General features: G+C 43.0%; 1 protein-coding gene and 2 long non-coding RNA genes across 3 annotated transcripts in view; 1 reads left to right on the top strand and 2 right to left on the bottom strand.

Moving 5' to 3' along the window:
- The window catches only part of LOC138961567 (uncharacterized), a 39,394-nt gene that overhangs the window by 14,032 nt on the left and 11,753 nt on the right, over window positions 1-13,609 (bottom strand). Inside the window, exons 3-4 of the mRNA XM_070333231.1 lie at window positions 3,191-3,304; window positions 138-321 (exon numbers count right to left, since the gene is read on the bottom strand). Of these exons, the coding sequence (XP_070189332.1) occupies window positions 138-321; window positions 3,191-3,304 (298 nt within the window). The remainder of the gene's footprint in view (window positions 1-137; window positions 322-3,190; window positions 3,305-13,609) is intronic.
- Window positions 7,245-9,289, bottom strand: LOC138961568 (uncharacterized). Its single transcript, XR_011454226.1, has 3 exons — window positions 9,081-9,289; window positions 8,469-8,569; window positions 7,245-8,101 (listed from the first exon to the last, which is right to left on the bottom strand). It is a non-coding gene; the product is annotated as an uncharacterized lncRNA (long non-coding RNA).
- Window positions 10,366-11,275, top strand: LOC138961569 (uncharacterized). Its single transcript, XR_011454227.1, has 2 exons — window positions 10,366-10,683; window positions 11,032-11,275. It is a non-coding gene; the product is annotated as an uncharacterized lncRNA (long non-coding RNA).

Below are 13,609 nucleotides of genomic sequence, written 5' to 3'. Positions count from 1 at the left end.
CACACAAAGACAAACACACACACACACACACACACACAAAGACACAAACACATACACTCACACAAAGACACACACACACAAAGACACACACACACACACACACACACACACACACACACACACACACACAAGGATACAGTCAGCAGGCGTGTCACCAGGATGGATGTCCCTTTGAACCATCTGAAGCAGATCCAAGTCAGCAACTCCCAGGGGGCGTGCAATGCTGACATGCTCGTAGCTTTCTCCATCCACCAGTGGGTTGTCTGTGCTCGTCGTGCCAAACAGTATCAGGGCAATCTCATCCTTGGATTCCGCAAACATCTACACACAAAACTCATGCTGCTGCTTAGAGATAAACAATTTTTTAAAAAAAGGCATGGGAATGGCTGAGAGAACAAAAATAATTCTGAAATCGAGGGGGGAGGGGGGGGGGGGGGGTCTCGGGGGTCCCGGGCAAATTTTTAAGGCATAATCAATATCTACGTTTTCTAGACCAAATCCATACATTGTTTGGAGGCAATTGGTGACATACAAATTGCTTGTTGGGGGGTTCGTTGTTGACAGTGTGTGTGTAGCCTTTGTGTGTGTGTGTGTGTGTCACTCTGTCTGTGTATATGTGTGTGTGTCACTGAATGCATGTCACTGTGTGTGTGTGTGTGTGTGTGTGTGTGTGTGTGTGTGTGTGTGCGCGCACACGTGTTGATAAGTGTGTGTTTGTGTGTGGTCATGAGTGCAGCACGCGTGTGTGTTTATCTGTGCACTTCTCACAAGTATTACAGATTGTGGGTTATGCGTCACTACCGCGAGCGTTACAACCGCGTGTGACACTACCGCGTGTAACACTATCGCGTGTGTAACACTACCGCGTGTGTAACACTACCGCGAGTAACATTACCGCGTGTAACACTTCCGCGTGTATAACACTATCGCGTGTGAAACACTACCGCAGGTAGCACTACCGCGTGTAACACTTCCGCGTGTGTCCCACTAACGAGAGAGAGAGAGAGAGAGAGAGAGAGAGAGAGAGAGAGAGAGAGAGAGAGAGAGAGAGAGAGAGAGAAAGAGAGCGAGAGAGACAGACAGACAGACAGACAGACAGATGGACAGACAGACAGATGGACACACACGCATGCAAGCGCGCGCGCACGCATGCACATACAAAATGCATATAAATTTCGAGGATTTTTAATTTACAAAACATATTTGTATTAAAAGCAATACTGAATTAAAAATAAAAATGAAAAATAAAAAGATAAAATTTTCTCTGTCTTTCGCTCTCCCTCTTTCTCTCAGGTGTCAGTGTCAAATGTCACGATTGTTTCAACACACATTGAATTCAATGTTTCTGGCCACTGACCGTAAGAAACGAACCTTGACGTTTTCATCGTTATCATCGTCCTCGTTTTTTTCAGCCCGTTCGTACGACTGGATGATCGTCTGGAGTCGTTTGTTGATGGTCAAGACACGTTTCTTTGACGCTGGGCCAGGGTGACCTCCTTCCATTTGAATTTTAACACCGTGCTGCAGACTTTGTTCCTTTTGGATTCCGGCGATGAATTTCCAGAGGGATGGATTCGGGCCGTCAAACATGGATTGCAAGCCCCTGTGCCACCCTTCCAGTTTATTATTTGTACGCGGGAGATCGACTTGGTTCCTGTCGTGTACAGACCAAAACTCGAGAGCAAAACGTGGAGGGGCCCGCGTGGGATTTGTGCCCCGTCTTCTATCTCCAATGAGTCTTCCAACATAATTGTTCTCAAAGTAGTCATGGAGTTCACCCAAGCGTGGGTCCATGTCTCTCTCACTCATGTCTTCCTGCAGTTCCTCGAAATGCCCTGTAATCTTCTCTGGTGACAAAAATGCCAATGATGCGAGCATGCGGCAGTACAGCCGGGTGTCTTCGTCGTCGGTATAGGTGACTCGCAACCCAAGATCCTGGATCTTTCTCCAGATTGACTGGCTTAAGTGGAAGAAGCATCCTCTGACCTCGATGTGTGGAAACGCCGAGGACTGGTGATTGCAGATTTGGCTGTCAATTCAAAATCAAGGATGCAAAACCGTGGGTTCAGATTTGGTGCGTACATTTTGATAAGGCGCCACATTTCCTCGTATGTCCGTCTGTTTTTCCTGCCAGAAGGGCATACAAGCATGGGAAGACATGGTTGTCTTTAATGGCATGAATGGTGTACAGCTGAAAAAACAGTTGTGGTGCTACTTTGAACGTGCCGTCGGCCATCCAGTTAGAGTTTGCAGTCAAAACCGCAACATGTCGTCGGTTCCAAAGAGAATAATGCGTTTCAACCGGTTTTCTTCTTCTTCTTCTTCTTCTTCTTCTTCTTCTTCTTCTTCTTCTTCTTCTTCTTCTTCTTCTTCTTCTTCTTTTCCTTCTCCTTCTCCTTCTCCTTCTCCTTCTCCTTCTCCTCCTTCTCCTTCTCCTTCTTCTCCTTCTCCTTCTCCTTCTTCTTCTTCTTCTTCGTCTTCTTCTTCTTCTTCTTCTTCACCATCATTATCGGCGTCACCTGTATCGTGCAAAAGAAACCTGACCTGAGTGCCGCCAACTAGAGCTAATCTGAACTGTTCCGGAATTTCGATGTCTTCCAAATTTAGTGGAAGAGGGGGAAAGGCATCATCTCTTTTTAGTTTTCTCTGAATTGTGCGCCTGAGTGCTGATCTATGTGGCAAATTGGTCAGCGTCTCATCAGTCAAATTGACCTGTACGCAACGCCAGTTGAATGTTGTTTTATTTACACGGTCTCGACGGTAAACTATACCAGTTGTAGAGGATCTTGTCATTGGAGTAACGAGACTGTATTACCTCCATGGCCAAAGTTTGGACTGCAAATGATCGACACACTTCACTCGGAATGCCTGAACACTAACTCACTGCTTCTAGGCCTATTCTGGGCTGTCATCTCATTTGAGCGCGGGTTCACACACTCAATTTCTTTTTTGCCCTCTCGCTTACTTTCACATATTTGTGAGAATGAGAACATTTCTTTCGTGATCCAAGACACACGCGGAAGTGTTACACGCGGACGTAGTGCTACCCGCGGTAGTATTACACACGCGATAGTGTTACACACGCGGAAGTATTACACGCGGTACTGTTACTCGCGGTTGTATTACACTCGCGATAGTGTTACACGCGGTAGTGACGCTCGCGGTAGTGGCCACCCCAGATTGTGTGTACCTGATCTTCCAAGATCATCGTGATGGCCTCAATAGCTGTATTCAGCGGATTTGCCTCCCCTTCAGGCGCGCTATTCATAGTCGGACCAACATCCAAGACGATTGCGACAGCTTCCTGCAATTAAGAAGGCAACAGACAAATTGTCAGACAGTAACAAATATTGTATACGTGCCTAACAATACCACAAACTGACGTATGCGTAAAGGCTTCGAAAACTTGCCCATTTCGCAAAAGCGGCAGCCAGTCTGTTACTTTTTGTGTCTTCTTCTTCTCGTTCGCCAAGCTGTGCCTCTGTTTACATTTAGTCAAGTTTTGACTACATTTTGAACATTGACTTGGAATCGAAACGAAGGTGGTGGTGTATGTGTGTGTTTATGTATGTACGTATGTACGTATGCACGTATGCACGTATGTATGTATTTTGTATGTATGTATGTATGTATGTATGTATGTATGTATGTATGTATGTATGTATGTATGCATCCAGGCATCCAGGTGTATGTGTGTGTGTGTGTGTGTGTGTGTCCGTGTGTGTCTGTGTGTGCGTGCATGTGCGTGTGATTGTGTGTGTGTATGGGTGTGTGTGTGTGCGTGTGTGTGCGTGCTTATGCATGTGCGTGTGTGTATGTGTGTGTGTGTGTGTGTGTGTGTGTGTGTGTGTGTGTGTGTGCGTGCATGTGCATGTGCGTGTGTGTGTGTGTGTGTGTGTGTGCTTATTTAAACATAACAGATATATTGTAACTTTGAATACACACGTGCCTGCCGTGTAAATGCCACAGTTTGTCCCTTGAGACTATGGCAAAGGATATGAGGTGTACGTATGTGTCCATTTTCAGGAGATAAATATTGTGTTATACAAATACTTTTTTCGATCACTGTCTTTGATGACTTAATACCCAGCGCTTTTTGAAAGTTGAAGCGGCACTGTCACACCATCAGTTTTTGATCAAATACTCTGACGAACGTGTCATTTCGACACGTTACACAATTCGGAAAAAGGCATATTTTTTAACCAGATAAAGACAATTGTGAAGGAAATTCATCTTTCAACATGATCATTTAATTTGAATTATTTGCCAACGCGTAAACATAATTACACAAATGAACATAAATCACTTCGACGGTGTTAAAAAGGGTTGTTGGCTCACGTAAGTGTAGCCTATGCGATCGTAACTTTGTCTGTCTGTGCGTGCGTGCGTGCGTGCGTCTGTGCGTGTGTATGTCTGTGGTAGAAACTCTAACATTTGAAGACGTCACATTACATTGACGTCACATTATGACGTAAGAGGGTCACGCGAAGGAAGTACTGAAAGTCTCGGTCATTATTATTTTGAGCGCGCCGAGACTAGTTGGCAGTCGTGTCCTTGTAAGTAGGCTACATGCAGACAGACAGATCTAGATCTAGTGTCTCGCTTTCTTGCACAGTTTCACCTATTCTCTTTCTGTGTGTGTGTGTGTGTGTGTGTGTGTGTGTGTGTGTGTGTGTGTGTGTGTGTGTGTGTGTGTGTGTGTGTGTGTGTGTGTGTGTGACGGAGTGATTGAGTTTGTGTTACTGTTTGTCGATTTCTTACGTGAGCCTTGATGGCTCCGCCTCTTGTTTTTCTTTTAAATCAGATGCTTTTTGCGACCAAGTGTCTGTTCTACACTAACATGCTATAATTAGAAAATAATCCTGCGCTTTTTTGTTGTTGCTTGTTTTTTAACCAATGAACTGCAAGCATTGTGATTCATTGTGATGCGAAAGAAAGAACTATGAAGCCAAACGCATTCGTCCCCCCTCCCTGAACACATACATACATACATACTCATAAACACAAATACACACAGACCCAATAAACATGCCAGAACTGGGCCACTGCTGGCGTTTTGATGGCAATGCCAGTTGCCAGAACTACTGCCATCAAAGGCCCACCTATGGCCCAATGCTGGCATATTACCCGTATGCACACTGGCAAATTGATGGGCCATCACTGGCAAGCCAGCACTTTGCCAGCAAAAACCCATCATTTATTTGCTGGCTTTTTGATGGCTTGCCATCATTTTTCCAGCAATTTGCCAGCAATTTGCCAGCAAAAACCCATCATTTATTTGATGGCTTTTTGATGGCTTGCCATCATTTTGCCATCATTTTGCCAGAATTTTGCCAGCAAAAACCCATCATTTATTTGATGGCTTTTTGATGGCTTGCCATCATTTTGCCATCATTTTGCCAGAATTTTGCCAGCAAAAACCCATCATTTATTTGATGGCTTATTGATGGCTTGCCATCAAAAACCCAGCATTTTGCCAGCATTTCGCCAGCATTTTGCCAGCATTTTGCAGGTTTTTAGTTCCATATAAAAAAAAACTTTTTTCCATATATTTTCCGTTAATGGCCCTTTACCTGCTGAAATTACCGGGCCACAACTGGCCCGACAAAATGCCATATTTCTGTCTTTACCATTGCCAGCAAAATGCCAATAAGTTGCAGGAAATATACCAATACCACTGATTCGGATAGAATGACGGCTCTATTCATGTACTCGATCTGCACAGTCTTGTTAGCCCATAGATGGTTGTTAGAAGTCTATAAATATGCTTTGTTTTGTCATTTTTTACTGTGAATGCAATAACAAAACACAGCACATCAATGGACTTTTCAACCCATGCTGGCGGCAAGACGTGCGCAAATAAAGCAAAGGGCAATGCTGTCAAGCTGTACATTAGCAATATGCATGTGAGTTGTTCTTCAGTACTGGTGACAGAAAGGGGGAAAAGTGGTCAAAATTCAAATCTCTAGTTTTGTTTTTGAAATATTGCTTTTCATAAAGCAGAAATACTGTAGTATCTGTTGTACATAAGAAAAAATCACTGGTTTACATGGTTCCTACATAATCTAACTTTTAAAGCTGGTTCTTGTGTGTCTGTGTGTATGTTTGTATGATGACGATAGGACCCGAAACGGCTGCACGGACTGAGACAGGAATTGCAGAGAATGCTCTTTGCCACTCGAGTCGTGTCATAAGGTACTTTTGGAATAGCAAATTTGAAAGGATTCTTCAAAAAACGGCGGAAAACATTATATACCCTGTGAGCTATCGAGGATCCTCCCCGTCTGGGCTGTCGAAACATGGTCTTGTTAAAAGACGTTTTCAAATGCGGTTAACGGAGAGATACACTCGAAGCACATTTAGCGAAGTTATGTTGCCAAATCATCAAAGATCAACATTTCACTACACGGATCTATGTGCACAGTCGAAATAGATGTGACTTTCACACGACCGAAGACTACTTACTAGCAGACTAGCAGACGACAAGATCTAAATATTTAGATCGGTCAGAGCAATCCGTTGAAGAACAGTTACTCCGCTTATTCGTCTTCAGTTAAGCCATAAGTTTCCTTGCAGATATGCAGTCGCGTAGTGAAATGAACTAGTGTCATCGGAAGATTCTTCTCAGTCAATGATCAAAGCACAGTAAGTTCTATGCTGACAAAAGTCACTTTCGGACAACACGACGATTGACTTAATTTATGAGCCCAAAGGTAACAATATCGACAAGAATGTACGCATTTGACATTAAATGAAACATTCATAGACAGTTTCCAACTCACCAGATCTGCCAAAGAGCCGTCATTCGTGAAAAAACGATGATTTTAATCAGACAGGTATCGGAAACAAGCCTTGGTCACCTGCGTTATTCCTTCCAAGGCGACGTGACGGCGCCACATTTGTTTGTTTATGGCTGTTTATTGCGAAACAACACAGTTGAAATTTGTGTGTAAAATACCACAAATTTGTGGTGAATCAGTTCGTCATCTGCGTTTCGATTGTAATTAAGTCAGATTGGAGTTACTTTGAATCGAAGGCGAGGGTAACCTGCGTTATTTGTGGGACATCGTGAACAAATTTGATTGCAATATTTTATACAGAAAGTAAATTTCAATGATTCTGGCTCAGACTTGTTGATCTGTTATGCAGTGTGTTGGTAGTGTATCTGCTTTTCTGCTATGAAGCTCATTTGGAGTGATACGCTGATCGAAGTGGGGTACCCTATGTGGGACATCAGCCGTATGCAGATCACGCCTCAGAACACTCTCGCATTTCACAAAGACAACAATAATTTGCAACATTTCAAGAACTGCATCAGTTTTATTAGATACTATTTCAACAACAACAGCACAAACACGACTATTATCAACAACACAGAACGGGAGGTAAGTCTTCAAAGACGCACCAAGTGTGCGTTCCCGTTTTTGGACGCCATTTTTGCTGGCATTTTCACAGTAAATCTTAATATTTCCATATCTATTGAATGATTTTGGTATTTTCTTTGATTGTGCCGATTCTCCTATCTCTCTGGCATGTACTGGGTGCTTTGTGACCAGTTTCTCCCCTAGACTGTATTGAAAAATGCGTCCGTGTGAGCTGACCCCCACTTGTGACCAGTAGCAAAGAACAACTCATATGCGTAATTATCAAATTCATCAGTAAAATGCAATTGAAATGCTAATCACATTTGTCGTGTAACTTATCTGGCAAGTAAAGGCAGTGGTTTTGACAGAATATCGTCATCAACGCAGTTATAGCGGGCACAACAACAATACAGTAATATATATTAAAAACAAAACAAATGTAAAGCTTCCAAACAGCAACGACTCATTACCGAAACATTACAGAAACGTACGCTTTGTTTTCAGTTGCTCACTGTTTTATTTTATTTGTACAGCGTTCTAAATTTCACACTCGAGACATGATGACCAAAGGCAGGAATGTTTCTTGTTCACTTCCCAGTAAACCTCCGTAGGATTGTCTTGATTCTGTCATTTCTCTGTTCGCATCCGCAACGTTGAGATAACGCTTCTTTTCTTTGTCCTGACGTCGTAGCCTACGGTAAGCCATTGAAACTCTCAAGTCCTCCTGCCGTTCACCTCTTGAAACATGAAAGCAAACGAGTTTTGTTGGTTTTAATTCATTATTCCATATCACACACACACACACACACACACACACACACACACACACACACACACACACACACACACACACACACACACACACACAACCAAACAACCAAACAAACGCAAGCATACACGCAGGCATGCAAGCAAACAGCACACGCACGCACGCACGCGCGCGCGCTCACACACACACACGCGCACACACACACGCGCACAGAGGCATTCTCACAGAGAGGACGACTTCTTGTAATCTATCATATTTTCTGAACTGACTAAAATGCCAAGCAGAAGTAAGGGGTCAACAGGAATATGTATTTTGATCTAACCTGCGAAGCTTACGTTGTCTCGGACAGCTCTCTTGCGTTTCTCTCAGGAACTGAGACCCAGGCGAGCTGCATCTTATCCAGTTGGGCAGTCAGACACTTGCACAAATCTTTGTCCTGGAGTGAATAGACACATACTCAATGTCAACATTCACAAGATGCAATTTGTTTGGTTACAAGTAAGCTTATGGTAATGCCTATGGTGCTTTTCTTTTGACAGAGACAAAACAAACTCAATCACACAAAGAAAGGAAAAAGGCACACACACACACACACACACACACACACACACACACACACACACACACACACACACACAACCGCGCGCGCGGGCGCACACACACACACACACACACACACACAACCGCGCGCGCGGGCGCACACACACACACACACACACACACACACACACACACACACACACACACACACACACGCGCGTGCGCGCGCAGATTCTTTCTTACAGAGAGGAAGACTTCTTAAAGTCTATTATATTTTGCGAACTGACTCAAACGTCCAGCAGAAGAAAGTTGAAAAAAAGACCGACAACGGAGGAAAAGAACAAGAAGATACTAGATCTAACGCCGTTGCGACGACCTGCTCACCCACAACTGTTTGTGAAACTCACCACGCTTGCTTCTAGCCGGAGGAGATCGGACGCGTACTGAAATCGAAGAAGGTGCTTTGGAAATTCCTTGAAGTTGAATGCAAAACAAATAACCGGACATCTGCAGAACCACCGCGGGCCGGATTTAGTTGACAATGCGTCATCATCACGAGTGACGTCAAGATATTTCGACATTTGTTTGTACATTACGTCACTCCAAGTGATAAAGTCATACCGCTGTGCTGTCGCAGATCTTCTTGCCAGCAATTATCCAGCATTGGCCCACTGCTGGCGTGCCAGCAAAAACCCACCTATAATTGCCAGCAAATCGCCACCTATGGCCCAATGCTGGCAAACAAGCACTGGGCCACCAATGGCGTGCCAACAGTGGGCCAATTAAGGCATTTTACTGGCCGACAATATTCCCAATAAACATGCCAGAACTGGGCCACTGCTGGCTTTTTGCTGGCAAGTTTGGTAAAGCTGGCCATAAAAAAACCAACACTGGGCCAATTATGGTTTGCCAACAAAGGCCCAGTTATGGCTTGCTATCACTGGCCCATCTCTGGCATTCCAGTAATATTGTCGGCCAGTAAAATGCCTTAATTGGCCCACTGTTGGCACGCCATTGGTGGCCCAGTGCTTGTTTGCCAGCATTGGGCCATAGGTGGCGATTTGCTGGCAATTATAGGTGGGTTTTTGCTGGCACGCCAGCAGTGGGCCAATGCTGGATAATTGCTGGCAAGAAGATCTGCGACAGCACAGCGGTATGACTTTATCACTTGGAGTGACGTAATGTACAAACAAATGTCGAAATATCTTGACGTCACTCGTGATGATGACGCATTGTCAACTAAATCCGGCCCGCGGTGGTTCTGCAGATGTCCGGTTATTTGTTTTGCATTCAACTTCAAGGAATTTCCAAAGCACCTTCTTCGATTTCAGTACGCGTCCGATCTCCTCCGGCTAGAAGCAAGCGTGGTGAGTTTCACAAACAGTTGTGGGTGAGCAGGTCGTCGCAACGGCGTTAGATCTAGTATCTTCTTGTTCTTTTCCTCCGTTGTCGGTCTTTTTTTCAACTTTCTTCTGCTGGACGTTTGAGTCAGTTCGCAAAATATAATAGACTTTAAGAAGTCTTCCTCTCTGTAAGAAAGAATCTGCGCGCGCACGCGCGTGTGTGTGTGTGTGTGTGTGTGTGTGTGTGTGTGTGTGTGTGTGTGTGTGTGTGTGTGTGTGTGCGCCCGCGCGCGCGGTTGTGTGTGTGTGTGTGTGTGTGTGTGTGCGCCCGCGCGCGCGCGGTTGTGTGTGTGTGTGTGTGTGTGTGTGTGTGTGTGTGTGTGTGTGTGTGTGTGTGTGTGTGTGTGTGTGCCTTTTTCCTTTCTTTGTGTGATTGAGTTTGTTTTGTCTCTGTCAAAAGAAAAGCACCATAGGCATTACCATAAGCTTACTTGTAACCAAACAAATTGCATCTTGTGAATGTTGACATTGAGTATGTGTCTATTCACTCCAGGACAAAGATTTGTGCAAGTGTCTGACTGCCCAACTGGATAAGATGCAGCTCGCCTGGGTCTCAGTTCCTGAGAGAAACGCAAGAGAGCTGTCCGAGACAACGTAAGCTTCGCAGGTTAGATCAAAATACATATTCCTGTTGACCCCTTACTTCTGCTTGGCATTTTAGTCAGTTCAGAAAATATGATAGATTACAAGAAGTCGTCCTCTCTGTGAGAATGCCTATGTGTGTGTGTGCGCGTGTGTGTGTGTGAGCGCGCGCGCGTGCGTGCGTGCGTGTGCTGTTTGCTTGCATGCCTGCGTGTATGCTTGCGTTTGTTTGGTTGTTTGGTTGTGTGTGTGTGTGTGTGTGTGTGTGTGTGTGTGTGTGTGTGTGTGTGTGTGTGTGTGTGTGTGTGTGTGTGTGTGTGATATGGAATAATGAATTAAAACCAACAAAACTCGTTTGCTTTCATGTTTCAAGAGGTGAACGGCAGGAGGACTTGAGAGTTTCAATGGCTTACCGTAGGCTACGACGTCAGGACAAAGAAAAGAAGCGTTATCTCAACGTTGCGGATGCGAACAGAGAAATGACAGAATCAAGACAATCCTACGGAGGTTTACTGGGAAGTGAACAAGAAACATTCCTGCCTTTGGTCATCATGTCTCGAGTGTGAAATTTAGAACGCTGTACAAATAAAATAAAACAGTGAGCAACTGAAAACAAAGCGTACGTTTCTGTAATGTTTCGGTAATGAGTCGTTGCTGTTTGGAAGCTTTACATTTGTTTTGTTTTTAATATATATTACTGTATTGTTGTTGTGCCCGCTATAACTGCGTTGATGACGATATTCTGTCAAAACCACTGCCTTTACTTGCCAGATAAGTTACACGACAAATGTGATTAGCATTTCAATTGCATTTTACTGATGAATTTGATAATTACGCATATGCATATTGCTAATGTACAGCTTGACAGCATTGCCCTTTGCTTTATTTGCGCACGTCTTGCCGCCAGCATGGGTTGAAAAGTCCATTGATGTGCTGTGTTTTGTTATTGTTATTACATTCACAGTAAAAAATGACAAAACAAAGCATATTTATAGACTTCTAACAACCATCTATGGGCTAACAAGACTGTGCAGATCGAGTACATGAATAGAGCCGTCATTCTATCCGAATCAGTGGTATTGGTATATTTCCTGCAACTTATTGGCATTTTGCTGGCAATGGTAAAGACAGAAATATGGCATTTTGTCGGGCCAGTTGTGGCCCGGTAATTTCAGCAGGTAAAGGGCCATTAACGGAAAATATATGGAAAAAAGTTTTTTTTTATATGGAACTAAAAACCTGCAAAATGCTGGCAAAATGCTGGCGAAATGCTGGCAAAATGCTGGGTTTTTGATGGCAAGCCATCAATAAGCCATCAAATAAATGATGGGTTTTTGCTGGCAAAATTCTGGCAAAATGATGGCAAAATGATGGCAAGCCATCAAAAAGCCATCAAATAAATGATGGGTTTTTGCTGGCAAAATTCTGGCAAAATGATGGCAAGCCATCAAAAAGCCATCAAATAAATGATGGGTTTTTGCTGGCAAATTGCTGGCAAATTGCTGGAAAAATGATGGCAAGCCATCAAAAAGCCAGCAAATAAATGATGGGTTTTTGCTGGCAAAGTGCTGGCTTGCCAGTGATGGCCCATCAATTTGCCAATGTGCATACGGGTAATATGCCAGCATTGGGCCATAGGTGGGCCTTTGATGGCAGTAGTTCTGGCAACTGGCATTGCCATCAAAACGCCAGCAGTGGCCCAGTTCTGGCATGTTTATTGGGATTACTGGAATGCCAGAGATGGGCCAGTGATGGCAAGCCATAACTGGGCCTTTGTTGGCAAACCATAATTGGCCCAGTGTTGGTTTTTTTATGGCCAGCTTTACCAAACTTGCCAGCAAAAAGCCAGCAGTGGCCCAGTTCTGGCATGTTTATTGGGGAGACACACGCATACACACTCACACATAACTAACAGACAAACAAACAAACAAAGTCCCTGAGACGCCCACTGTCACTTTGAAGATCGCAGTCTCAAACTGTGATAAAATAACGCTTTGACGAATAATTTTAATTAAATGCTCATGTTGAAAAATGAATTCCCTCCACATTTGTCTTTTAACCTGGTTGAAAAATATGCATTTTTACGAATTAAGTAGCGTGCCGAAGTGACAACCCTTTTTAACACCGTCTAAGTGATTTATGTTCATTTTTGTAATTATGTTACGCTTTGGCGAAAAATTCAAATCAATTGATCATGTTGAGAGATGAATTTCCTCCACAACTGTCTCCACCTGGTTGAAAAATATGTATTTTTACGAATGTTGTAGCGTGTCGAAATGACACGTTCGCCTGCAATCACGACTCGCTTGACCCCTACCCTGTATAACACAGTTTATGAAAAGGTAAAACAAAACAAAAACGATTAAATAATTTGCACTAATCCTACAGCCAGTACAATATCCTCAATTTTTTTCCGAGCGATGGTATTTGAAGATTCCTGCGCAGCTAAAAATAAAACGTAAATCTAATTTTGACAAGATGTGCGCATGTTTAACTATTCACACAATTGGTAATAAGCTCTCCAAAGCACATGCTCAGATAATTACACAATGGTTTCCTGTTTTTTTTCCCAAGCTTTATACTATGGCATTCCGTTTGTCAAATAATTATTTGGATACTTTTTCATGTTTTTTTCACCAGTTTTAGCTAAATAATCATTATTTAGAAGCTCATGTGCTAAATAAGTAATTGTTTATAAACAATGTAAAACAATTCTAAATAATTTTTTGTTTACGTAAACAATTCATTATTTACCTAAACAATTCATTGTTTACGTAAATAATTCATTGTTTACGTAAATAATGATTTATTTACGTAAACAATATATTATTTAGACTTATATTACATTGTTTATAAAGAATCAGCAATGTTGCTAAATAAATCATTATTTACGTAAACAATGAATTATTTACGTAAACAATGAATTGTTTAGGGAAAGCAGTTTTCATTAT

This window comes from Littorina saxatilis, linkage group LG3, assembly GCF_037325665.1.
Source record: "Littorina saxatilis isolate snail1 linkage group LG3, US_GU_Lsax_2.0, whole genome shotgun sequence".
In the NCBI taxonomy this organism is placed as follows: Eukaryota; Metazoa; Mollusca; class Gastropoda; order Littorinimorpha; family Littorinidae; genus Littorina; species Littorina saxatilis.
The sequence above is the reverse complement of the archived record's forward strand: the minus strand, read 5'-3'. Positions and strand labels throughout refer to the sequence as shown.